The 27,271-nt window shown below is 29.1% G+C and overlaps 1 protein-coding gene and 1 long non-coding RNA gene across 2 annotated transcripts; both read right to left on the bottom strand.

Moving 5' to 3' along the window:
* Positions 1 to 353: 353 nt before the first annotated feature.
* LOC129317905 (alcohol dehydrogenase-like 7) lies at positions 354 to 9,900 on the bottom strand. Its single transcript, XM_054962323.1, has 10 exons — positions 9,680 to 9,900; positions 9,418 to 9,554; positions 9,252 to 9,298; positions 7,778 to 8,112; positions 6,865 to 6,947; positions 5,536 to 5,611; positions 4,420 to 4,484; positions 3,602 to 3,697; positions 2,649 to 2,813; positions 354 to 663 (listed from the first exon to the last, which is right to left on the bottom strand). Exons 1-10 carry the CDS (start codon positions 9,732 to 9,734, stop codon positions 541 to 543), a joined length of 1,182 nt encoding a protein of 393 aa, XP_054818298.1. The 5' UTR covers positions 9,735 to 9,900; the 3' UTR covers positions 354 to 540.
* A 3,551-nt stretch (positions 9,901 to 13,451) lies between these two features.
* Positions 13,452 to 15,130, bottom strand: LOC129317133 (uncharacterized). Its single transcript, XR_008594930.1, has 2 exons — positions 14,957 to 15,130; positions 13,452 to 13,751 (listed from the first exon to the last, which is right to left on the bottom strand). It is a non-coding gene; the product is annotated as an uncharacterized LOC129317133 (long non-coding RNA).
* Positions 15,131 to 27,271: the final 12,141 nt, after the last annotated feature.

Genomic DNA, 27,271 nt, shown 5'->3' with positions numbered 1-27,271 from the left:
CTTGATGGCTGGTGCTCCCCCTCCAGCGGGGGAGCATTGGGAAAGAGATTGACCCCTTCAATTCATATAGTTTTAATTATTTAAAATATTAGTTAATTTTTATATTTCAAATGATAAAATTATAAAGGCTAATGTTATTTTTTAAACATTAGAGATTAATATTTTAAATAGTTAAATTATAAAGAGTGAATTGTGTCAAGTTAAAATTGGAAAACGAAGTTAAAATTTTAAAAATTTAATTATATTGAATCAAAGTTTAAAAACTAAATATATATAAACACCAATGATTAATTTGTTTCCAAAAATAAAAAATAAAAGAGCAGAGAGATACCTTTTATCCATGTTGGATGATATTTGAATTTAGATTGGTTTAGATACCAAATGATGCAATTATATAGTAAAACGCTTCAAATCAGCAAACATTTTACAAAGGGCAGCAAGTGCATTGCATTACTGAACAATCAACATTCATTGTTTGTTTTATTGAATGATTGCCCATGTAATTACAGAAAATAAAAATGTCTGAAATTCTTTAATTATTCACAATTTCTTGTCCATCCAAACCACACATCGAAGACACTGTCCTGCTTGCAGTAGATCAAAAGCCTTATTTATGTCCTCCAATTCCATTTCATGTGTGACAAAATCATCCAGTTGTAGTTCCTGTGAATTAATATAGTAGTAATTGCGGGCAAGCTTAACGGATAAGAATAATTTCTCACAAATCTGGTCCTTTGATAAAAACCGATAACTCATTAATTCAGTTTTATAGTTTGTGCATCCGTGTAGCAATTTTTTAATATAAAATTATAGGTTTTTAATGTCAATTTCTTTTTAAAATTTAGTTTTATCATTGAACTACATACATTTTCTCTCCACAATATTCTCTGTTTTCATTCAATTTTGAATCAATCTGTATTAAAATACCATTTACTATTGCATTATTGTAAATTTAATTATTTTCTGATAATATATGTAAAATAATTAGAAATGAAATTCCTTGTGTCTGTAGAAGGTTACTTCTTGTCTTCTAGTTATTATTACTATCACAATATATAATATACATTTGTTTTATATAATTTTATACTTAGAGAGAGTAGTGTGAGAGTGAGAGTAGCACTATCTTTGGGAGATTATTTTTTAAGAAAAAATGGAATGGAGCGAGATAGTTAAAAAAACTAAAATTATTGTTTGTGAGTTTTTTTTTTTTTTTTTTTAAGAGGGATGGGTTAGTAACATCATCCACAACTTTTTTTTTTTTTGTCCTCCCAATTGGGGAAGTTAAAGATGAAGTGATATAATATAATTATTTCATTTATAAAATTACCTCTTATCATAATAAAAAATATTTATTATTTTCATTCTACAACAATCTCTATGGCTCCCGCCATCTCTTTCTCTCCCATCTCAACACGATAACTCTATTGTATTTTCCTCTTATACAATATATGTGTTTGCTTGAATAACTCTATTACTTGCTTTTTTTTTTTTATTCTTATTTCTTCAACACCTTGTTTGACCATTAATTATTATTATTATTATTATTATTATTATTTGTTGGACAAATATTATAATTATTTAATAGGCATTGTTATTTTCTTTAAATTTAGTCATATGAGTAATACAGAAAGAAAAAGTTTTAATCCATTATGTCCTATTCATTTTATAATAACTCTCAAATAATAAAAATTTTGTTCTATTCTGCTTCGCTCTGCTTTATTCCATCAATGGCCATTCTTTTTCATTCAATCATAAACTCCCATACACACTTTAAGAATAGAAGTTAGGGAGAATGGCATCCAAGCCCCATGTAAAGGAATTGTTAATCAAATTAATAATAGTTAGATTCTTGACAATTTTTTTTTTAAATAAGTTGTAAGTATGAGATAGTTTCAAACAAAAATCCTAGTTAGGAATTGGGGGTTACATTTAGCACTAAAATGTCATATTTGCAATTAAAATTTATGAATTTGTAATTATTTAAATTGATACTCACAATTTAATTTAAAAAAATCTTATCAAGAAAGGACCTAACTGTTATCAATTTATTCCCCAAAAACTCAACTATCATTCTCCCATTATTAATACTTTGGTCTTGGGAAGCAATGACTATTTTTAAATTGATAGTTATTTAACATAGCAGTAAAAAAATGTTAATAATTGGAAGAATGATAATAAAGTTTTTAAAGAAGAAATTAACGATTCTCAACAAGAATTTTTTAAAAGAGTTGCAAATATTGATCTAGATAGGTGCAAACAAGAATCCTAATTCTAGACAGAGAATTTTTTTTTTTTTTTACACCTAATCTAGCCTTTGTTCATAGAAAATGAAGACTTATGCACCCACCATGCATATGACCATGTCTACATTGGGTTCAAACTCAGGACTTCTTAAAAAGGGAGGCATTGTTGCTAAGACAACTAACCATTGACAAATTTAGATTGAAAGTTACATTTAGAATATGTAATTATTTGAATCAATATTTACAATTTATTTTTTAGATAATTTTATTGAGAACCTAACTATTATTAATTTCTTCTTTTAAAACTTAAATGTGATTTTTCATAATTTTTTAACAAGAGACCCAACATAAGTAAAAAAAAATAAAACAAAATATAAGGCAAATTAAAGTAGAAATGATAATTACCTTATTGATATAACGTTGGAGGAGAATGGGAATATGAGACTTGGGTTTGAGTCCTCCAAATAAACATCCCATAAGGCATTTTCCACTTCCAAGAACTTCAGCTGAGCTAAAGCTCAAACGAGATCCTAACTTGTCAACTCCGACCACTATTGTTTTTCCCCAACCCTAAAGTCAAACCATCACTTTTTCAACTTAATTTCTGTTATTAAATAGATTGAAACTTTACATTACTAGACAATAACATAATTATATAAGTTTAATCTAAGGGAAAATGACATTTGAAGACCTTCTAAAACATTAATTATAGTTAATAAATACCTTCAAATTTATGAATTTCATAAAAAGCCTGTGGTCCTTGGTTGGGATTAAAAAAATTTTATTGAATTTTTTCAATACTCATATTTTATATTTTCAGTATTCATTTTTTTATTTTTTTTTTTCATTGGTTACCTTATAAGTTTTCAATACTCATGTTTCATGTTTTCAATATTGAAAAAAAAAATCAACAGTGAAACTATGGAAGATTAGTATTGAAAGCATATAAGATGATTTCCTAGAAATTGAATAATGAAAATGTTAAAAATAAATATTCAAAATATGACAGATGAAAGTTGAAAATATGAAAGACTATTTAGAAAAATTTTAATTTCAATTAAGAGCTATGGTCTCTCTTTTTTTTAATTTCAAAATTTGAGGATCCCTCACTAGTTACTATATATAAAGTTCTTAGAGGGTCTTTAAATATCATTTTTTCTTCATCTAAATAGAACAAAAATCATCCCATGCTTAAAAAACATAATAGAAAGATCGGTTTGAACCGCTTATTATCTATCTCTCTGTTTTTTTTTTTTTTTAAAGCAGAGATTGTTTCATGTTCTTAGTGTTCAGTAGAGATGAAACGAAATTTCAACTTTTTCAAGCAATTTTTTTTTTGGGGGGGGGGGGGAAGAGACCTTTCGACAAGAAGCATAAGCTTCATGGACCAACGATGCCATCCCAACGCACTCAAAGCAATGATCAGCCCCTCCATCTGTCATCTCTCTAATCACCTGCTCCACAACCACATGTATCCGTTTATATATCACTAAACCCATCATTTTGAATTTTAGAAAACCCTATTTTAGTACCATTTTTTATACTTTGATTAGAGTATTTATAAATTTGGGAGAATTATATATAAATTCTAAATAAAAAATTTAATCATCCACATTTTCCAGTCCCTTGTAAATATATAAGTTTAACATGTGAATAAAATTTTTTTGACTTGTAATACCAAGGGATATTTAGTTCGATTAGTTAAGAGAATTGAATTGGCTTATTTTAAAATCTCTAGTTTGAATATTAGGACATACAATCATGTTAAATAAAAATACCGATGCATACCTAAGATACTTGTAAAGCCACCGTTGATAAAAACAATCTCATAATCTGAGAGTTTATGAGTCTAGACATGAGGTGCTAATTTTTTTTTTTTTTTTGGGTGAATGAGGTGGTAGTTTTAATGCATATAGAATTTTCATAACAAATTAATAAAAATGTAAAAAATTTATTAAATCAAAATTTTTATAAACTTCAAGAGTATTTTTGTTTTGATAAAGTTAATCATTCATTAATACTTTTAACTTTCAGGGACTAATATATGTCAAATTATAAGAGTTTAATTAAAATAAAAATAAATTACAAGGATTAATTCAAAATTAAAATAATTATAAGCACCTAACAATTAATTTTATATATATATATATAGTTTTTTTCATGGAATGAAATAGACCTGGCTAACTGGTTTCTCCCCACATTCGCCAGAATTAACGAAGTCTGTGACTCCAAACTTTTTTCCTGAGTAAAAAGAGAAAAGACAAGTCATGAGATTTAATTTTGTTTTTTCTTAAAAAAAAATATCATGAGATTTGATTCATAACCTTTCAACGACATTGATATATCAATATTATTGGCCAAAAAAAAAAGACATTGATATATCAATATTTATATTCAAAATAAACTGTGAGTTGGCACCTTGTGAAGAACTAGAAATTACTGGAGCCTTGTTTATTGTAACTTATCAATCCATATATCATTTTCATAGATTTCTAAGTTAAAATATTAAATTTAAAAAATTAATAATAAAGTAATTTTAACATTTTGCTCTCAATAAATTAAATAATATGAATAATTTATTCAATTTATCTCTCAAAGAGGATTTAAACAATTTTAATTTCGAAAATACTTTTTGCCTAGTGACTAGTAAAGGTATTGTCAATTATATTCTATAAACATTGCATGCGTTTGGAAGATAATATAATATTTCAATTTAGTTTAATAATTCAATTGGTATATTTTTTTATTAACATTTATAATATTTTCAATTTTAAAAATAATTTAAGCTCCTCAATATCAAAATGTTGACTAAAACTTAACAACATCTCAAGATAAATACAGAATTTCTTAACAAATCTCATCACAAGTTCACTATTTTTTGTATTCAATTAAAAAACAAAAAATGATTTCATATATATATATAACCAATTTTAATATATATATATATATATATAATTTCATCGAAATTCTTTTTTTTAATAGTTTATATGTTTTTCATGAAAGATAGATTCTATATATATATATATATATATATATAGAGAGAGAGAGAGAGAGAGAGAGATATGTTGATGTGGCATGTGGAGGCCTTAGGTCATTGCCTTAGTTGCCTGTGGCTTCCCTCCACTATGCATAAATGTATAGATTTATTCTAAAAAGAAATAAATTGTTTATAAGATATGAATAATGGAATTTATTTTAAACTTCATGTAAAATGGGAGATTTAGAGTATAATTAATCGCGAGAATATGAACCATGGTTAGAGGTAAAATCTATGAATTATACAAGTGGTTACCAATTTCAAATTTTTGTGGGTTCAAGTCCACTCCAATAATCCTAGCAGCTCCACATAGTCTAGCTCCCTCTGCAACCTGTAAAAGGTAAATAAACCAATTGATTTCAGTAATTGTGAGAAAATATAAATATCTACTTTATACTAGAAAAATAACTGTCAAGTTCTACATGTAAAATCTAAATACATAAAAGTCTCTTGAAATTATATCTTTTACTGAAGTTATAAATTACTGTTACATAATTGTTAATTATTACGATTTAGTTATCAACTAAATAATTTCATTAACAACTATCTGGCATCAACATAGAACTTCAATATAATATATTAATAATTTTAGTAAGCAACACGTGGCTTCAAATTAATTTTGTTAATTCATTAGACATTTATGTATTTAGTTTGCTTGTGTGGGAAATGAGAATGATTTTTTTCATTTAGATTTTGCTTCTCCCACACACTTTTGCTAGCAATCCAAAATTGCAATTTCAATTTCAAAAAACGTTTTCCTTCGTTGAGGAAAATAATACATGCTTTGAATTCAATAGTCGAAGTTTTGAAAATAACATTACTATGACTTTAACCAATCAATTTAAATATAAATATAAATTATCTAAATGCACACATTAGACAAGAAAATTAATGCTCAAATTAATATCCATAAAGGAGGACTACCTTTTTATTTTTCTTTAGCAGTAGAAAATATTTAAGTGAAGTTGGTCTAGAATGTTTATAAAAGCACTTAATATTCATCAACAATTTTCTTACACTTGACCCCATGTTCTTACGAGGCATGAATTAAGTCCTTATTGATTACTCTATCCACCTCAAAATATATGTCGTGTTAAAGATTTGTTGTTTTTTTTTGTTGTTTTAGGAAATACCTGCCACTTTATAATTTCAAATAAAATATGAACTATTATTGGACCATTTATTCTTCATAAATAAAAAACAATATGGTTGGTTAACGAAGAGTTTGCTTAGAAAAAAAAAAAAAGGTATTTCAGTCAAAAATATTATTTTTTTGTGGTAAATGGTAAACTATGTAACAACTTTGTTAATAAGTTAGAATTGTATATGTAAACTATATAAGTAGGATATTTGAGACTTGAACACTATTCACATTAGATGGTTTTATCATTTGGTATCAGGATGAAAAATTTTTAACTTTGACAATACATGCTAATAGTAGCTTTAAACAACATATATTTTGGAAAAGAAAAAGGCATTTATTGGTTGACAAATTGACCTTTGTATTTGTTGGGAAAAATATTTGTTGGTCAAAAGTAAAAATATGCAAAAGAAAGAACAAGAAAATGCCGTGAGTATACATACTGCCAATCCAATGGAACCAAGCCCAAATATGGCAACCGTGGAACCTTCCTCCACTTCTGCCGTCTTCCAAGCAGCACCTACTCCTGAAATAGCAGTTGTACTCCCCAAAAAAGGGGGGGGGGGATAATTTCTTAAAATGATTATACGAGAATAACAATTAGATTCCAAAACATTAAATTAAACACTAGTTATGTTACCGACAAAATTTTCTAAAGTCTATTAATACTCTTAGTGCTTATTTCATTTTGTTCCCAATTTTTACTTTTAAAAACTATTTTATAAATCACTTTTTAAAAAAAAAATAAAAACGAGAACAATTTTAAAAACATCTAAATCTCAAATATTTATTCAAAATTCTAAATGAGTTTTTTATTTTTTGAAAATGGAAAATAATGTTTAAAGGGATAAAAGAGAAAATTGACCCTAAATGAAAAAGGTCTAAGACTTTAAATTTATTTTTAATGTAATATTTTTCTTTAACTTTAAAAATAATATAATTTAACTTTTACTGTTAACAAAAATTAACTTAAACTATTAGTTAATTAAAAAATAATAAAAAATGACTTCAAAAATTATAAAAAATTTAATAAAATTTTATTGATCCTTTACTGTAATTTTTGGGTCTTCTGCTGTAATTTTTATGTCATTTTTGGACTAACTAGTGGTTAAAATTAACTTTTATTAAAGATAGAAATTAAATTGTACTGCTTTTAAAAATTGAAGAGGAACATTACATATAAAAAATGAGTTTAGAGTTCCCTACACCTATAATTTATAAACCAATTTACTTTTTAGTTCTTTTTTTTTTTTAATATAGAAATCAAAAGTGTCCCTTAAGTGGATAGGTCAAATCATTAACTCTAAAAGTAGCGAGAGAAAGGGCGATAGAGAGAGCGAATTGGAAAGGTATTACCAGTGGAGACACCACAACTGAGGAGGCAAGCCCTGTCGGGAGGAACAACAGAGGAGGGATGATCAATCTTAGTCAAATTGGCAACATCAACCACTGTGTATTGACTGAAACTGGACACAAACAAGAAATGGTAAATAGTTTGGCCATTCAGGTCCGTGAATCTGCTGCTCTCATGCCTTGGCATCCAAGCACTCATCCTGAATGGCACCTTTGAACATAGGTTGCTCTTCTTAGACTTGCAATCCGCACACTCTTCACATTGTGGCATGAACACTGGAACCACCATATCTCCTTTCTCCACTTCACTCACTCCTTCTCCTACACTTTCCACAACCCTGTCAACAGACCAAATCATCAACATAATTTTTGATATTATTATGTTCCGGTGAGAGTTATTCACGAGATTACTGAATTAACTTTTCAAAAGGGATCAAATATAGACACTCACACTCATCTATATGTTTATCGTTTCTCTCATTGGACACCAACTCTTTTATTATATAGGGTATAGAACTTACAACTTTCCTACTTTAAAGAAATGTGGAGGGTGTCACTGGACTTGTACATGAACTTGTAAGCAGAGTCATCGGCAATTGTGTGGCCGTCGTTCTAAATTGTATGACATTATTTTTTTTTCCGGCTAAACTTGATCTTAAATTAATGTAGGATACTTAATACTTTTTGAAATTGTTTTTTTCACATTTACCTTTTTATTAATTAATGCAAGAATAAGAAATATAATTTAACTAAACACTTCTGCTCATTCTTCATAATAAGAAGTTTAAAAACAACAAGAAAAAGATATGCCATTTTTCATGCAAGTAAGAAAGTAGTTATTTTTATGAAAGAGTCTTTTAATTTGGAGCCAAGGGAATATACATTAGTTACTTTTTATAAAAGGTGAGGCATCAATTATTTATTTTTTTTTTCCTTTTTCAAAGATGACTCTTGTTTACAACTTTCTTTTTAATTCATGCTTTTAAACAAGCGAAACTTTAGAAAATTACTTGATTTATAAATGACTTAACAACATTTCCTTTTTAATAAAATAGTTATGAATAAGCTAATTAGTAATGTCATATACTCTTTCTTATTTAAAATATAAGACATTTTTTCATGTACTAATATTAGTCTAAAATGGATGACAGACTCTTTGCAATAAATCAATAACATTGACTAATTTCTTCTATCTACAGATGCTCTTATTAATTATAACATACACAAATATCATATAAGAAAGAAATTAAAAGTAATTAATATAGATTAGTGATTAATCATACTTGAAAGATATTTCTAAAAAGCACGGTAGCGATACTGTTTTACATTTTGATGGTATGAATTATTTTTAAAATATTTTTTTTTCTAATTTTGTAAGATATTTAAAAGTGTTTTAAGATTGGAGGGAGAAAATGCATACAGCCATCATAAAAGTTGAGAAAGAAGAATCGTTCGGAAGGAATTCTCAGAAGCTTACCCCACAGCCTCGTGGCCCAGAATCCTTGGAAACACTCCAGGAGGATCCTTCAACACAGAAAGAACAACACATCTCAGAAAGTCAAAACAAAAATCACTAATTCCAAAAGTTGAATATACGAAAAAGAACAAACAAACAAACAACGAGTTATTAATTCTAAAGAAACCTTCATCTTCCAGAACGTGAGGTCACTGTGACAGAGAGAGGTGCAGATGATCCGAACCCGAACTTCACGAGACATCGGCGGCGCCACAAAGATCTCCTCAATCACTAACGGCTCGCCGGGATTCCGACAGACGGCGGCTACAGGTTGCGATAAAGCCGACGGGAGAAGAATAATTCATGAGAAAGATATTTATTTAATTAATTTCATCCTGAATGTCGAAAAATCCCAAATCGATCGACGAAGATGACCTAGTTATATGTACCTTTGCATCGAATAGGGTTTCCTTCACTGTTGATTGGTAACTGAGCTTCTTCCATGGCGATTCAGAACAATCGTCGAAACTAGGGAGTTGACCAAGCGAAGGCGTTGTCTCAAATGATTTTGGATATGATGGCCGATTCTTATTATCTTTCACAACGTCTGTCTCTCGCAACAGACTTGAGGGCCACTGGGGGGACCATTCACTTTTTTGGTCTTTTGGCGGGCCAACAAAGAATCCTTTTTTTTTTTTTGCAACAATCGGGTAAAGTCTAATGATTATTAGGGCCCGACTTGAGATCCAAATTTTACTAAGGTAAACATAATTTTTTGTCTTTATATTTTATTCACGTTTTATTTTTTATTTTTATATTTTTTTAATATTTTAAATTTTTATTTTTTTTATTTTTTATTATTTTAAGTCCTTCTAAAATCTCTATACTTTACTTATAGAGGGATCAAAAATAATGAAAAATAAAAGTATAGAGATTTAAAACACTCAAAAAAAATATAGAGATCAAAAGTAAAATATGAGTAAAGTACATAGATTAAAAGTTATATTTACCCATTTTCAAAATATAAAATGAACTTATAAAAGCCAATCTTAATACAATAAAAGTTTAAACATGTGGATCCTGTAAGGTTGAAGGCTAACCCATTTAAACATTTTTATTTATTTTACTATTTAAATATTAATTATTATGTTAATATCATTAATATTTTTAATATTATTAATAACATATTTTGAACACCTGATTGTTATTCATGATGGAGGTGAACTTTACTTTAAAAAAAAAAATTCATGGAGGTACACATTGGACAAGGTGCATGTAATATAATATATTATAATTATAATAGGATATAAAAGTAATATTTTTCTGTTGTCCATATTCAACTTGTCCTAGTTCTAGACGTTGGCTTTGATATGCGCCAGGGATCCTTTCCTCCTGTTACTCCGAACTTTTTGTAGCCTATTAATGGTCTCAATTTTTATTCGAAAAAATGCATGTTAAAAGAAAAATGCATGCATTTTTTAAATAAACAATGATATAATAATTTTCTTAAAATATATAAATGATAATAATTTTATGCAAAATATGATGAGTCTTTTCAAATCCTCAGAACTTTTTAACATTAATATCATTTGTGAAATGACTATAATACCTTTAATAAAAAAAAAATCATGCAATGACTACTTTAGGTTAGGTAATGAATATTTGTTTAATAACAACTAAAACAAAATAACAAATGACAAGTTTTATTTTATAAATTTTTTAATTATTGAAATTCAAGTGTTGTGAATATCAGTGATTATTTTAATTTAAATAATGACTATTTTTTTATGATAATAACTAAAATGGAATAAGTAATTATAATTTCTCTTTTGCAAAATTTTTTATCGCTAAAACCCAAGTATTGTAAATTCAGTTATTATTTTGATTTAAATAATAATTATTTTTTTAATAATGATTAAAATGGAATAGCAAATAACAAGTTATACTTGTTAGTTTCTCTTTTTATTTTAATTGAAGAAAATAATTTTACAAAAGATATTAATATCAGAAAAGTTTCAAAAAATTTAAAAGGAATTATCACATCTCGCAAAACATCATTGTCATATATTAATAGGATTTATGTCATTTTTCCTTTTTAAACCTTTAAAATTTTTAATTAAAAATAATTTTAGATTTGTTAATTGCCTACCTCCCTTGTTTCCCACGATCCTGAATATAGAATTGTGAAATTTTTTAGAAAAATTTAAATTTTATTTTAAAATTAATTATTTTTATTATTATCACTTTGAAATACTTAAAAAAATGTAAAGACTTAAATTTTTGTTAGGGTTAATAAATATCCTAGACCCTAAACTATTATACGAATAGTATTTTAGACTTTTAACTCCTTAAATATGAAAATACTTCTCTCAGCTTTTAAATTCTAATCAGCCGAAACCCTGCCATTAAGTTAGAGAACATTATTGTTATTTTTAAAGATTAAGATGAATGCCACATCAGTGAACGACTGAGACCCACAACTATAAAAATAATGGCAATTTTTTTAACTTAACTTCAAGGTTTCAGGTGCTTAGAATTTAGAAATTAAGAAAAGTTTTTACATATTTTAGGAGTTTAGTGTCCAGGATACTATTTACACAACAATTTAGGATCTAAAATGCTCATTAATCCTATTTTTTTTAAAACAATTTGTGTGTCTTAAAGTTTAAAAATCAAAATTAAAATATATTTTAGATATTATTTTAAGATATTTTATATGTTAAAACAAATAAAAAATATAATCATATTAATATTCATAATTTTTTAAGAAAATATTTATAATAATGTGCTCAAATAATGGTCTCTTGGTTAAATAAAAATATAATTTTGTTCGGGTATTTGGGATAAGCTTAAACAGGCTTGGCTTGTAAAATATCTCTCTAACTATTCTTTGATTAACTCCAAATCTAAATTAATTATGAGATTATCTCAAGGTAAGAATGACAAGTTATCAAATTTTACAAATGAAATCCCAAGTTTTTAATACTTTAAAACATCCCAAATAATATTTACATACCGAAAACCAAATTTTGGTAATTATGTAGAAGCATGAAATCATTAGAAGAATCATTGATTTGTGTAAAATTAGAAAACAGTGAATTTGTACAGAAATAAAGGCATGCACTACGGCTTGTTGCACCTATGCCATAGCTCACGAGTCTCTGTGCTATGCACCACGGCTTAGGCATATTATGACATGGCACATTGCACTCTTTTTTATAGTAGAATTCTAATGTCATTTGATAGCACTTGGGGTAACTTTTGATGCACCCTATTTCTCCATCCCATGTCCGATTGACATAATTTAGGTATCTAGAAAGAGCTTTTTTCGCTCTAGCTATTGGCTTTAGTTTCACAATTAAATTATCTCTTAGTATAAAGTTGATACTCATTTCAAAATTTCCTCTTTTTTACCATTTTCAAATAACTTGATTACCCAAAACTCATACCAAAAGCCAAAAGTCAAAAACACCACCTACGCTACACTCAATAGATTAAAATTATCACACCCCAATACTAAGGATATGACCGGCACGGAATATGAGATAACCTCATATTCCATAAGCCTTAATTAGTCATAAGTTAAACTAAATTATTGATATATAGTTTTTATATATTTTTATAAAGTTTGTAAAGTCTTAAATATTTTGTAGAAATTTTGACAGAATCTCCCTTATAACTTGGACCTCCCCAAATTCCTACAATAGTGAAACTAGCCAATCACAAAGGAGACTAGCTTCACACCAACAGATTGTATATTAGCAAAATAAAACTAGGATCTAACTACGGTATACGTGAAGCGTTAAGTTACAATTTCATAATATAAAATATATTTATGTCAAAAGTAACTACCACATACTTCCACTGTTCTAAAAATGATTGTGTCCTATGAGGTGCAGGGTCAATTTCAATATCTGAGGCCAAAGAAAATTTTTCTGATGAGTAGCGTCCCAATTGATAGTTGAAAGAAATAATAGAAAGTAATCAATGAGCCAATTATAAATTTACTAAAATACTTAATTAAAAATAATATAAACCAAGAATACATAAATACAAATGAAATTATTAAAGTTTCAAATTCTAAATTTCTTAAATTTCTACACATGTTTAAACATCTTGAAATGTGTGTGTGTGTGTGTGTGTGTGTGTATTACTCAATAAAAAAAATCCACATATAGTTAAAAATAACAGTTTGCTTCCTAATATCAAATTTAAAGAAAATAGTTTCAAAATCCTTTCTTTAACGGGACTTGATCAGAACGATTAACAAACATAGATACAAAGCCCACGAGGGTAAGTAACATATCCGGCGTGGCAAGAAGCCACAAAAAACAGGCACAAGCATAAAGCTCACGAATAACAGGCGTGGATTGTATCCACGAAACTATATCCTCCATTCCGCGTGTGTTGGCCAGCACACGGGACTAGCACCTCCAAAGCACCCTGCTAGCTAAGTGTACTATGGCGCGCCAAGGGCTAACGAAACTGCCGTTAGCATTCAGCGTTCTGAACTCAATCCCCCTAATTAAATCAAGCGTGCACGGGGTTGAAACATTCATTGAAAACCATTCATTTGAAAATATAATATTCAACTATGAAATTTTCTTTTCATTATTCTTCGTGCACGAATCACCGTATTAACAACTATCATATAAATTATAAAATTTAAACAAAAGAAATGTTTAGAATAAATAATCATTCAATAATGTACCAAATCCAAATATTCTTTAACAATAGCATAATTCTTAATGAAACTAAAGCAAATTCCATAATAAACCAATTAATATAAAAGTGAGGTAAGTAAAAAAAATTGTATAAATCATAAAAATACAATTAACAAGAATATTTATACAACTTATAAAGAAATGCTATAAAAATTTAAATAAAGAAATTGTATAAACATTTTGCAAGCAATTATTTAGGACACTATCCACTCACCTAAGAGTTTCTCAAGAATTTTAAAGCTTGCTTCTCTTATCTTTTTACTTTAATTCTAATGATGCTCAAAATTTCCTGACAAATAAATCATAATCCTAAAATCATTATCAAGTAATTTTTTTAAATCAACTTCAGGAATGAACATTTTAATTTAAAACTAAACACTACATCATTATGTTCAATTATAATTTCTTAAAGCTTTCGCATCAATAATATAAACTTTAAACCCAAAATATAAATTTCTTATTTCCTGTCAATAAACTCAAATTTAACTATATCAATTAATCAATCTTACCATTCTTTTAAGCACTTAAACAAATCTCTTGGAAGCATTCCTATTTACTCATCACATAACCAATCTGCATACATCCTAACCTCTTATCCTCACCATTTAATTCCTTAATCAAACTTTCATATACTACTTAAGTATTATTAAAGATACAAAATATTTCAAATTAAATCCCAATCAATTATTTGAATAACCTTTGGCAGCAACTAACATCAGCATTCTTAACAAGAAATTTTTAGCATGTATATACTTATTCCTCAAGCTTCTTCCTTTAATGCTTTAAACAAAAAAAGAAAATTCAATTTCCCTCTCTACCAAACAATAACCAGCAGAAATAGTAAAGCAGAACTTCAGTCCCCATCATCATCAGTCACGACAGAACCATTTGGAAGGGGCAAAAATCGCCATGCAACAAAAGAGAAGGAATTAAGCTTCATCTACCACATCTCGCAGTTGAGGAGGAAAGGAAATTGAAGACCAAACACACTCACACACGAACCTGGAAGAACAGACAGCGACGAAAGAAGAGAATCCGGCGACTCCACCACCTCCAGTAGCCAATCGTGACAGTAAGGATAGCACAAGTTGACGACGATGGAGAAAACCAACAGCGGGGAGTGGAAAGAGATGGGTCGATGATGAAGACCGAAGGAGCATATTGACGGTGGAGAGAAAGAAGAGACAAATAAAAAAATGGGATGCTCTGTTTCGTGAAGGTTCGGAATATAAATTGATTCAAAAAGACAATTGGGAAAATTACAAGTAAAGCCCAAGGAAAAATTATCAAAAAGGCACGAAATGTTCTATAAATAAAAAATAAATAAAACCTAACTTTTGCTCAATAAAATTTTAACTTTGGATCTTCAAAAAAGTTATTAGAATAAGTTCCTGTTAGCTACCTCTCTCCACTTGCTATAAAACTAAGTTAAATAAAATATTAATTGGTAGAAAAAAAATTAATTTAATTTAATTTAAAATTTAAGGTAATTATAAAAATAAATTTGTGCAACACACCACATCATTAACAATACTCATGAAATACATTTTTATTGCTCAACCTCTTAATCTCAAAAACAAAAGGGGGAACTCTAATCTCATTTTTCATCAATTAATTAATATAATTCACATGTCATTGTGAACACCATATTTTGTCTGGATATTTTAAATTAATAAAATAATAATAATAAATAACTAAAAATATAAAAATATAAAAATAAAATTTAATCTTTTTTAGGATTATATTTTTAAAAAAAATTAATTTAATTGATAGAATTTAATTTTATTTTAGATAATCTTTTATTGGCTAGGATTTTAATTCTTTTAGTTCAAAAAAAAGATAAAAATATATAAAATATGAAAAATTTAATCTTTTTTATGGTTATATTTTCAAAAAATATTTGTCCCTTAAATTAATTTCAAAAATTAATAAACATGATCAAAAATAAAAAAGAAAAGAATTATAGTTTTTTTTAAAAAATATATATAATAATCCAAAATCTCTCCACTCTCGGTTAGACATAAACAGACCAAAAAGAAAGCAAGAACAGCAGAGAGCAGAGCAGTCTCGCACATACACGAAACCCACTAACACAGTCAGCACAAAGAGATGAAGAAACCTGAGCTGCAGACGCCGAAAGCACCAAGCACACACGGGCAGAAGCACGCAGAAGCAAATACACAGAAATGCAGAACACGAGCAGAAGCATGCAGAAGCAAATACACAAAAAACACAAAAGTATATGCAGAATAAAGGAAATAGAGCCAGATACTCGCAGACAAAACAAAAACATGCAGCAGCATACACGCAGAAACACAGAAACAGAGACAACGCACTCAAATGCCATGCACAGAGAGATAAAGAAAACCAGAAGGCACACACGGGCAGAAGCTACTTGGTCAGACGCAACAGAGAAAGCCGAAAGCAAGGGAAAAGTAAAACACACAGCCACGCATGCACGAAAAAAAAGGCTGAAAAAAACAGAGCATGAGAAAAAAAGAAGAGGAGGAAGAGAAAGAGATCGAGAGGGAGAAACTGAGAGTATAAAAAGAATAGAAAACAAGAGCAGAAGGGAGGGGAGAGGAAAGAGTCCGAGAGACAGAAAAATAAGGAAAAAACAGAGCATGGACAGCGTTCAAAGGAGAGCATGAGGAAGGAGAAAAAAACTAAAGGAAAAATAGAGCATGGGAGGCAAGAATGAACGAGAAAGAGACGGAGGCAGAAATAAAGAGAATATACCGGTGAAGAAGAAGTAGAACACAGCAGACGCAGGAGAAGAGGAAGACTGAGCGAGAAAGTGCACGAAAAATAGAGAGAGAGGGAGTTGAAAGCTGCAAAGCATAAAATGATCTGGCTCTGACTCGGATATAAGAAGTCCAGTAGAAGAGCTCACAGGAAGCATGGGAAGCGTTCTCACTCTGACTTGGGTGACCATGATAACAGGAAAGAGAAGAAATCCAAGAGAAAGATAAAGAAACAGCACGTCCTTCAAACTCTCACTCTCTGCCGCCACATGCTTCGCTCTGATGCACTCGAGTTCTTTTACTGAATAAGGAAGGAGGAGTTGAAGCTTGTAGCAGGAGCCAAGAGGTGGAGAGGCACTGGAAAAAAGAGAAGAGGAGCATAGGCACAAACGTAGCAGTGGGAGGAGAGAGGAGACTGAGATCAGAAAACAGAAATAGAGCACCGAAAAACTGAACAGAACCGAGAGAGCTAGAAGAAGAAAACGCATAAACATGCATGCACACGTGGGTTTATGGACTGAACGAGATCATCACTTTCTTCTTCCCTCAGTCACACGAGTTCGGGATGTTTTACAAACAACAAAGAATCAGAAACACATCCAAAACTTGAGGTTGAGGTGATAAAAGCGTTGAAGAATGCATATCTAGAATCACAGGTTACTCAGGTAATATTTTAAATCATATCACTTCCCTTAATCTAGATTTATTGATGAACATATATATATATATATTGATAAATATTATGAGAGTGGATTGATACAGATATATGTTTAGACATAAAAAAAATTTAGGAATTAAATTTTTTTATGTAGAATTTAGAACATACTTGAGAGGTGTCTGATAGAAAAAATAAGAAGAAGAGAGAGCCTGTGAAAATATTATTGATAATTTATGAGGTTGATTATGGTTTGGAGCCGTGTCTATCATGGTTATTGCTAAAAGTTTATGCCAAATATGGATTTTTTTTAGAATATATTCCTAGGTTAAAAGAATAGTGAACTGTCAAAATAATTTATTTCTCTATTCTTTCCATTACCTTCATCGCATGAATCATTTAGCCAACCATAATATTATGTACCGACTGTAAATACAAATATTTCGATCATCTCTTTGTCGTGTGAGATTTTAAGAATTTTCATAGGCATTAGAATGATTTCATATCGTGTAAATCAGTAAGACTTCGCAGGTATGAGGATCAATCTTATAATAAATATTTAAGTCTCATGCGAAATTTTAAGAATCTTTGTAAAGACTTAAATTAATCACATCATCGTGTGGGATAACATATCCCCGCAGATATCGTGATTCTCAATTTGTATATATTACATAAATGAATTTTGTAAATAAAATAAAAAAAAATTTTTATAATTTTTAATTAATTAAATTAATGGATTTAAATTATAATTATATTTTCTAATTAGATCTTCTGGTCACGTGAGATTTTTGAAACTCCGTAGACCTTTAAGATAATCATTCTACCGTGTGAGTCAATAAGGCTTCGCAGGTATAATGATTAAGATTTTTATATTTAAAAATATGCGTCGTGTAATTACGCATTAAAATATGTTCAAAGTGAATATTATTTAATCCTTTTATCGTGGGAGACTTTGAATCTCTACAGATATTCAGGATAATCTCGTGTCGTGTAAATCAATAAGATTTCACAGGTATGAGAATCAATTTTATAATAAATATTTAAGTCTCATGTGAGATTTTAAGAATCTTCGTAGAGACTTAAATTAATCACATCATCGTGTTGGATAATAAATCCTCGCAGATATAGTGATTTTCAATTTTTATAATAAATAAATGATTTTTTGTAAATAATCATATAATACATAATTTAAAAAATTAATTAACCAAATTAATGTATTTAATTGTATTCATATTTACCAATTATATCTTTTAGTTATGTGAGATTTTTGAATCTCCGTAGACTTTTAAGATAATTGTATTATCGTATGAGTTAATAAGACTCTGCAGATATAACGATTAAGTTTTCAAAATACATATATAAATTATATATTAAATTAATCTAAATTTAATTCCTTTATCGTGTGAGATTTTAGAATTTTCACAGATATTTAGGATAATCATATTACCGTATAAGCCAATAAACATTTGCAGGTATGATGATTAAGAATCTTTAAAACATGTATATACACACTTAAAATATATTATTAACACTTAAAAATACATAAGAATATAAAATAAATTAAATTGCTAAACTCTTCTATCGTGTGAGATTTCAAAATCTTCGCAGATATTTAGAGCAATTGCATTACCGTATGAACCAATAAGGTTCTGTAGGTACTGCAATTAAAATTCCCAATCACAAAGATAAAAAAAATGATTTTAAAACCATTTCCTTTTCTTTAACTCAAAATTCAAAAATTGAGAAAATAATTAAAATTAAATTACCTTTTGCAATTTAAAACACACATATCAAAATTTCAGAAATTATTTTATTTGCAAAATGGTGAGTTATTTCTAATTAATTTCTCTTCAAAAAATATTTTTACCGACAAACTTTTAAGCCCGAACTACGTGGACTTTGATCCCCATCACAGGGTACGTAAGCCTCAGAGTCAGATTCTGAGTCAAGTCCGTCCTCCCTCGTAAATAAATAAACATTTCTCACTCAATTATCATCATTTTTATATCAAACACATAAATATAAAAGGGATAATTAAAATAATTTTAAAACCATATTAATAGAGCACAACAAACTTCAGGTAACTGTTCTCACGAACGGGTGTTGTGGGGTGCCTAACACCTTCCCCACACTCAACCGACTCCTGAACCTATTCTCTGATTTCGCAGATCACCCTTATCTTCCATTAATCAGTTTCCCGAGATTTACCTCAAAATCTTGGTGGCGACTCCTTATTCGATCCGGTTCCCGCCGCGAAGGCCGGGACCTCCGCTCGCGCGCCGTCCGCGTCGCATTTTTTTGGGTGCGACAGGACTTTTACTTGCACTAGTATTTTGATTTTGTTATAGATCTCACAATCCATACTCATGCACTTTAAGGCCTAATTACACTATATAATTTAACAAAATTCATAGTGTAAGTAAGTTACAATTTGAATTATCTCTAGTTGTTAATATCATGCAAAAAATACACATAAAGACTCAAAAAGTAAAGGAGGCCTACTAATAGGATTGCAATCCTATGCCTCCGACTGTTTTCCTCTGTCTGGTCCTCTTAAGCTAGTTTTTATAATATCAAAGATAGTAGAATAAGTACAACTACTCAGTAACCAAGGTCCATCTAACTCATACTAATGCATATTAATCAATTCAAATGCAAATGGCAAAGATAATCAATTTCAAATCATTTAACATGTTCAAGAGCATAATTCGAATTATCATTCATAATACACATGCTCATTAAATAATGATTGAGTAATACATTCTCATACAAAAATAGACTCATCACATGATTTGTTTTTCTAGGGTCACGGTACAAATAACCTTGTGCCTTTTAATCACTATATGTATGATCACACCTCTCTTATATCCTCCTTATTCCTCTAACATGAAACCGTGGGCTATAACATATTAGAATTGTCTTTACACTAAGACTACCCTAGCCAAAACAAGCGTGAGAGGTTACCCAGCCAATATTTCCCAACTCACTTATAGGTCATAGTTTCTCCCATTTCTCTCACTATGGGTGTCATTCTCCCTAAGGTCGTTTCCTCATTAAATAAGTGGATAACTAGTTAGGTTCGAATCATTCGTTGAACCAATGGGATAGTCCCTTGTTCAATAAGTGGGACAATATAGATAATAAATCAAGACTAATTATTGAGTTTTGATGGAAGTCTTATCACGTGGATTTAATTCTCTACTCCTCTTCCTAGGCGAACTCCCGCCTCTTATGATCATGCAATGCATAAATATGCAATAACCCATAGCATGCAAGTATTCACTACTCAAACATGCTCAATTATCTCATTATACTCTCATCACACATATTCACAATTAATCATAAAACTCCAAATTATGCATAATCGTTAAACTTTCCAAAACACACAATCATTGAACTCTATTTACAAATAGTCATTGAACTCCACATATCACACAATCATTGAACTCTTCATAATACATAAGTTCGTTGAACTTCTCAAACGTCACATTATATAACTTCATAAATACTATTTCATTGCACTTTTCACACATCAAGTCATTACACTCCACTTAACATAACATCATTGAACTTCATTAACAAATCACATTGCACTCTAAAGAAAACACATCATTGAATTTTATAAGACCATCATAGTGGATTTTCAAGCAAAACATGCCACACTTGCATTTTATTCAATTTCACACATTTAAGTTATCAAATATCAATCAATAAATTAATTAACACACAAAAGCATAAAAAAGAATTCCCTCAATTACCTCAACCCTTTGAGAGATCAAAGGTTTTGTCCTTTAAATACTCACTCCTAGGCTTTCATGAAGCTTGAATGGTGCCAAAAAATGCTCACTCTATAATTAATTATAATATAATTCATCAATATCCTTTTTTGGATAATTTTAATTATTAACTCAAGCACTTCTACACTCCTAAGATTCACTCTCTTCTTATATAAGGAAAACCCATAAAGTTTCTTAACTTCTTCTAACTCACATTAATTTTATTGAACTCTTAAATAATTCATTAATGAAGCTACATTGCCCTAGCTATCATATTTATGGTGGAATTTTTGGGTATTTAATCCCCCAACCACCAACATTCACAAAATCATAAATGCTAGACTTTATTAGCTTAATCAACTCCTATAAACTCTATTTAAGTTAATGGGTTCAGATCTCTAGCCTCTATGGATCGAAAATTACTACTCTCAACTAAATCTTAACTTCCCAACTAGAGAAAAATGGAAGAAAAAGGTAGATTTAAGCTTGAAAAACTTACCTCTAGTGTTTAGAAGCTCTTAAAACACTTCAAATATTCAAATCTTCCAAGCCCTAATGGAGCTCTTCCACTACTCCTTCGTTTCTCTTTTGTTTCTCTCTTCTTCTGTATCAATTTGTGTTCTTATTTCTATAGAAAAGTGATCATGTGTCATGGCAAATGCATCATGCACTGCGGTGTATAACATAGAGAAGCCTTGCCTAGGCACATTGGCACACATGCACAGTGTTGGATCATCCACAAACCATAACATGTGGCACAAAATCTCACCCTTCAGATTCTTCCTCTTTCATATCTGAGTAACCCAACTTCACTTCAAACCCTTATTTAGGACTGAAATTACAACTAAACACGCTCGTTAGACCTCCCTGATCACACACCTTACTAATAAACTTAATTACTTAAATCAAGCCTAGTTAATTAGGTTTAATTTTGAGGATGTTAATTGGCTTGAATTTTTTTTTGCTCTATTTTGGTTGACTCAAATAGGTCCAAACATTAAAAATATATCATTTTATAAAATTTGTCTCTATACTTTTTTGAACTTATTCGAGTTAACCTATCAGCATAGCCTAATTGAAAAGAAAATTATAAGGTTAAGATGAAATAAAATTGATTTATACGATTGATTTCAAATACAATTAGTTATGTTTTGTATATAAATTGATTTATAAAATAATTAATAAGACTAATTTTGAGTGAAATTTAAAAGAAAAATTAAAGATAAGGTAAAATTATAATTTTGTGAAATATATCCAAACATCCATATTATATGTCAAAATTAATTATGAACCAAAATCGTTATTTTTTTTTTAAATATTCAAACACACATATTACATACTAAAATCAATTATGAACCTAATGATCTATGGTTCAAATAATTGATTATACGCTTTATCCCAAACAGGCACTATCCAAACAAGCATTTATAGAGATATTTGAATATTTTCTAAGAAAATCATGATTTTGGATTCATAACTAATTTTGGTATGTACAATGGATATTTGAAAATTTATTTTAAAAAATTATAATTTTAAGTTCATAATTAATTTTAACATGCAACAATTATTTTCATTATCAATTGATTTTTTAGCAAGGATATCATCTTTTGGCCTTTACTGACATTCGAAGGATGAAGTATGATGCAAGTTCTTGTTAGGGATAATAAAATTTTTAATCCATTAAGTTTGCTTCAATTATTTATTTAGTCTTTAAAGGGTCCCTTGTATATATATTTTTTAAATTATTTATGCTAGTCCTTTAAATTTTAAAATACAAATTAACTATTAAATTAATATAATGTACAGTATATTGATAGCTTAACATATTTATACAAACAAATGTGAGAACAAATTAGCCATCAAATCAATTTAATTTATTACTTTAGTTCTTTATGCTATGTTTTGTTTTTGGGCTTTTACAGTTGAGTTTGTTTTTTTCTTACCTAAATAATTACACTTCTTTCATTAATATACATAGTTATCATAATATTCTGTTATCTGTGTCAACAAATTTTGATAGTTTTACTTCTTTTTTAAAACAACAAGGACCAACTTGATAGCTGAGGCAAATGTAAGCGACCAAATTAATAAAAATTAAATTTGAGAGAACCAAGTTAAAAATTGAAACAATCTTGAGAGATTAGAACTTTCATTATTTTTTCAAAAAATATTTAATGATCAAACAAAAGAAACATATAAGTCAATCACATGTCTAAAACCTTATACATTTTTTTTATTTTTTTCTTTTTTTCCTTTTTTGAACAAACTTATATCACATTTTTCAGATTTTAGCCCTAATTTTCCTTTGCACGTTTTTTTTTCTTTTGCTTGTTTCTTTATGCATGAAAAATTTTGCATTGCATGATAAATTAATTGATTTAATTCCTAAGATTGAGAGGATTTGCCTCTCAAGAAAACAATAATTTTCTTACGAAACATGTGTGGAGAAGTTCTATCAAAAGTTCTTCCAAAAAATACTCTTCCAAGAAAGTCCTCACAAGTCACAAAAATAAGAAGAAGAGAGAAATTTCTAGAGAAAATCAAATGAAATTATAGAAAAAAGACCCCACTTAATGATGAGAAAAATTTCCCTCAATTAAATTTGTGACAACATTCGGAAAAAAAAAAGAAATTGACATAAAAAATAATGAAAATATTTTTTATGATATTTTTCTCAACTTTGTTTCAGAGAAGTTCTCTCATATTATTCGAACTATTTCTCTCAAGATAATACTGAGAAAGTTATTTTCTTAGATAAAACTGAAAAGCTTCTCTCAAATTGAGGTGAGAAAATATTTCTTTCAAAATAGACTTTTATTTTTTTTTTTGATTGAAACCTACAGGGAACGCTTTCTTGTGAAGTGCTCCTACAAAGTGTTTGATTTTTCTTTTTAGTCAAAAATTTTTGTAAAGAACGTTTAGAATGAAACACTTTTATAGTTCCTCAATTCTCTTAAACTTTTTTGAAAAAATACCATGTTGGAGTGTTTTTCTTAATAAGTGCTCCTATATGTTTAAGCTTATAGGGGCACTTCTTCCTTTAAGTACTCTATAAGTTTTTAGTTAAAATTAATTTTTTGTATTGACCATCTAAGTTCAACCTCCAAAAATGTTTATAATTAAAAGAATCTGATGGGTTTTGCATCGATTGTTGAGAATGTTCTCCCACATAAACTGAAAAAGGATGCTTGCATATGCTTTTTTTTTTTTAATAGTAGTAATATAATGGATTATAAGTATTTTGAGTTTTAAAAAAATATTTCTACACTAATATAAAAATATTTATAAATCAACAAAACATTAAGTTTTTATTTTCAAGTTTTCAAGTTATATAAAAATTTTTGATATAAAAGTATAGTGATATAAATCTTAAAAACACATGATACATATCATGAAGTATAACACATGTATCATCATATCATATGCATGCACGTTTATCTTTTTTTACGTATTTTGTTACTCTATAGATGTTGTCTACCTCAAAATTTATGTTAAAAGGAAAAGAAAATTTAAATTTTTATTTAATGGATTTTGTTTCAAAGTAAAAAAGTTATAGCACCCCCCATTCTTTCACCATCCTCCACCACAGTACATTTAGAGGGAGGATGATAAAATACGTGGCTTTGAACATTCTCATTTTATCTTATAGTCTTATTTAGTAACACAATTTGTGAGAATAGTGACTTATTTTATTAATTCTAATATAAACTATATTTATATAAAAGAAAAAGATCTATCAAGATCTATTAGAGAATAAAATAAAGATCTACCAAAAGGATAAAAAAAACAAAAACAAAATAGTTATGACCATCCTAACTACAACTATACAAAAATAAATATATTATCAAAAATCTAATATTGCCCTATGTCACCCCCTGCAAGTTGGAGAATGTATGTCACACATGCTTAGCTTGGACAAGAGATCATTAAAGGAACCGGCTTCAAGAGGCTTAATGTAAATATTAGCAATTTGATCCTTTGAGTGAATAGGAAGTAAATGGATGATGCCAACTTGAAGCTTATCACAACAAGATGACAATCCCACTCGATATGCTTAGTGTGCTCATGAAAAGTTAGATTGGAGGCAATATGAAGAGCAGATTGATATCATAATAGACCAGTGTAGAGAAAGTGTAGGAGAAAGATGAGAGATATGAAGGTCTTATAACAAAAATAGTAACCATTATAACTCACAAGTCATAGAAAACCAAGAGCTCGATGATTAGCCTTAAAAGAGGAATAACAAATAGTGGATTGTTCTTCGAGCACCAGCAAACTAAAGCTTTGTCAAGAAAAATATAAAACTCAATAATAGATCGGCAGAATCAACACAATCGGCCCAATCAGAGTTAAAGAAAGCCTTCAATTTGAGATCAAAGTCAACAAAAAAAAAACAGCCCTTGCTAGAGAGGACTTAAGATAACAAAGAATATGATGAGCAGCTTGTAGATGAGTACTTCACGGATTAGACATAAACTGATATAACTGCTGGACAACAAAAGCAATATCGAGGTGAGTTGTTGTCAAATAGAGGAGATGACTAATGAGATGTCGATAAGTGGATGGATTAACAATACGAGTACCATCATCTTTAGAAAGCTTGGTAACTTATCCATAGGAGTAGAAGCTAGTTTGCAAGCAAGATAACCATAATCAAAAGAATGTCTAAAGCATTTTTCATTGGTAGAAGATATATCAGAAGATGTTCAGGCTATTTCTAAACCAAGAAAATAGCGAAGCTAACCCAAATCCTTGATTCTAAAAGACTGATCAAGAAGACTTTTAATATTGGCAATTTCAACAATCATTACTAGTCAAGATAATGTCGTCAACATAAACCAATAACATTGTAAATAAAGAAGCAATCTTCTTGACAAATAAAGAATAACCAGCTTTAGACTGGAGATAACTAAATGAAGTAAGAGCGGTTGTAAGCTTAGCAAACCATGGCAGCTAGCCTGTTTCAAACCATAAAGAGACTTCTGAAGTTTGCAAACAGTATTGGGTGATAGAGAAACAAAACCTGGAGGAACAGCCATATAAATCACCTTATCCAAATCACCATAAAGAAAGGCGTTATTGACATCTAATTGCTCCAAGAGCTAAGAGTTGATAGCTGCCCAAAGCCAAAACAAACGAACTGTAGTTAGTTTAGCTACAAGTGAAAAAGTATCAAAATAGTCAATCCCCTCAGTTGTGTATAATCTTTAATGACCACACGAGCTTTATACTTGTCAAGAAGACCATCAACCTTAAACTTCTTTTTAAAATACCTATTTACAAACTAATGAGATGTTTGCCTACAGGGAGTTCAGCCAGGATCCATGTATATTTTTCTCAAGTGCAAAAATTCAACTTGCATAGCTATCCTCCATTCAGGATATTTCACTTCTTGATTCTATGCCTTGGGCTCAAAGGAAGCAGTAGCACGAGAGAACATAGCGTTTGGAAGGGGGAGAAGACGATTATAAGAAAGGACAGAACATAAGGGATAATGGATACCTGGATTTAAGAAAGGATGCATGAGGAATTTAGGACCTTGTCTGGGTGAATATTTTTACAACAAAAGAAAATTGATTTTCTAAAAATAGAATGAGGACCATTCTAAATGAGTTCTAGTTTCAAAATTTTAATTTCATAAAAATGATCCAAGTAAAGCGAGATTAATCATCTACAACAGTCAAAAAATAATGATGGCATAAATAGAAGCGGTATTAAATGGACCCCTACTATTAACATGTAAAGTTCAAAAGGAGGTTTAGTTGTGAGAAATACAATAGGGGAAATTGTAATTTTCTTTGTTTGGCAAAATGACAAACATCGAACTTTTATTTAAGGTAAGTTTACAAGTGATTGAAGATGATTTTTGACCTAAATTACTAATAACAGCAAAAGTGTCTTAACCTAAGATGCCACAAATAAAAGAAGGTATAGATTTAGAATGTAAAGTAATAGGAGAAAATGAAGGTGAGAACCTACTTGCATGATCTTGAAGAACATAGAACCATTCTGAACCTCAGCTATATCAATCATCTTCCAACAATCTAGGGCCTGAATGAGACAATGGTTAGCATTGAGGATTAAGAAATAGTGAAGGTGAAACTAAGTTTAGAAACAAAAATCAAATGATAATCAATCTAAG

The sequence above is a fragment of the Prosopis cineraria genome, unplaced genomic scaffold, assembly GCF_029017545.1.
Source record: "Prosopis cineraria cultivar Desert tree isolate PC_DT_omini unplaced genomic scaffold, ASM2901754v1 PC8, whole genome shotgun sequence".
NCBI classification, from domain to species: domain Eukaryota; kingdom Viridiplantae; phylum Streptophyta; class Magnoliopsida; order Fabales; family Fabaceae; genus Prosopis; species Prosopis cineraria.
This window is presented reverse-complemented; position numbering and strand designations above follow the sequence as displayed.

Excerpts from the sequence above, each read along its gene's own strand:
- LOC129317905 (XM_054962323.1), bottom strand. The coding sequence starts at position 9,734 with ATGGAAGAAGCTCAGTTACCAATCAACAGTGAAGGAAACCCTATTCGA. Across the intron at positions 9,555-9,679 it reads AAACCCTATTCGATGCAAAG|CCGCCGTCTGTCGGAATCCC; the intron begins GTACATATAACT and ends CGCAACCTGTAG. Across the intron at positions 8,113-9,251 it reads CTGGGCCACGAGGCTGTGGG|GGTTGTGGAAAGTGTAGGAG; the intron begins GTAAGCTTCTGA and ends GTCTGTTGACAG.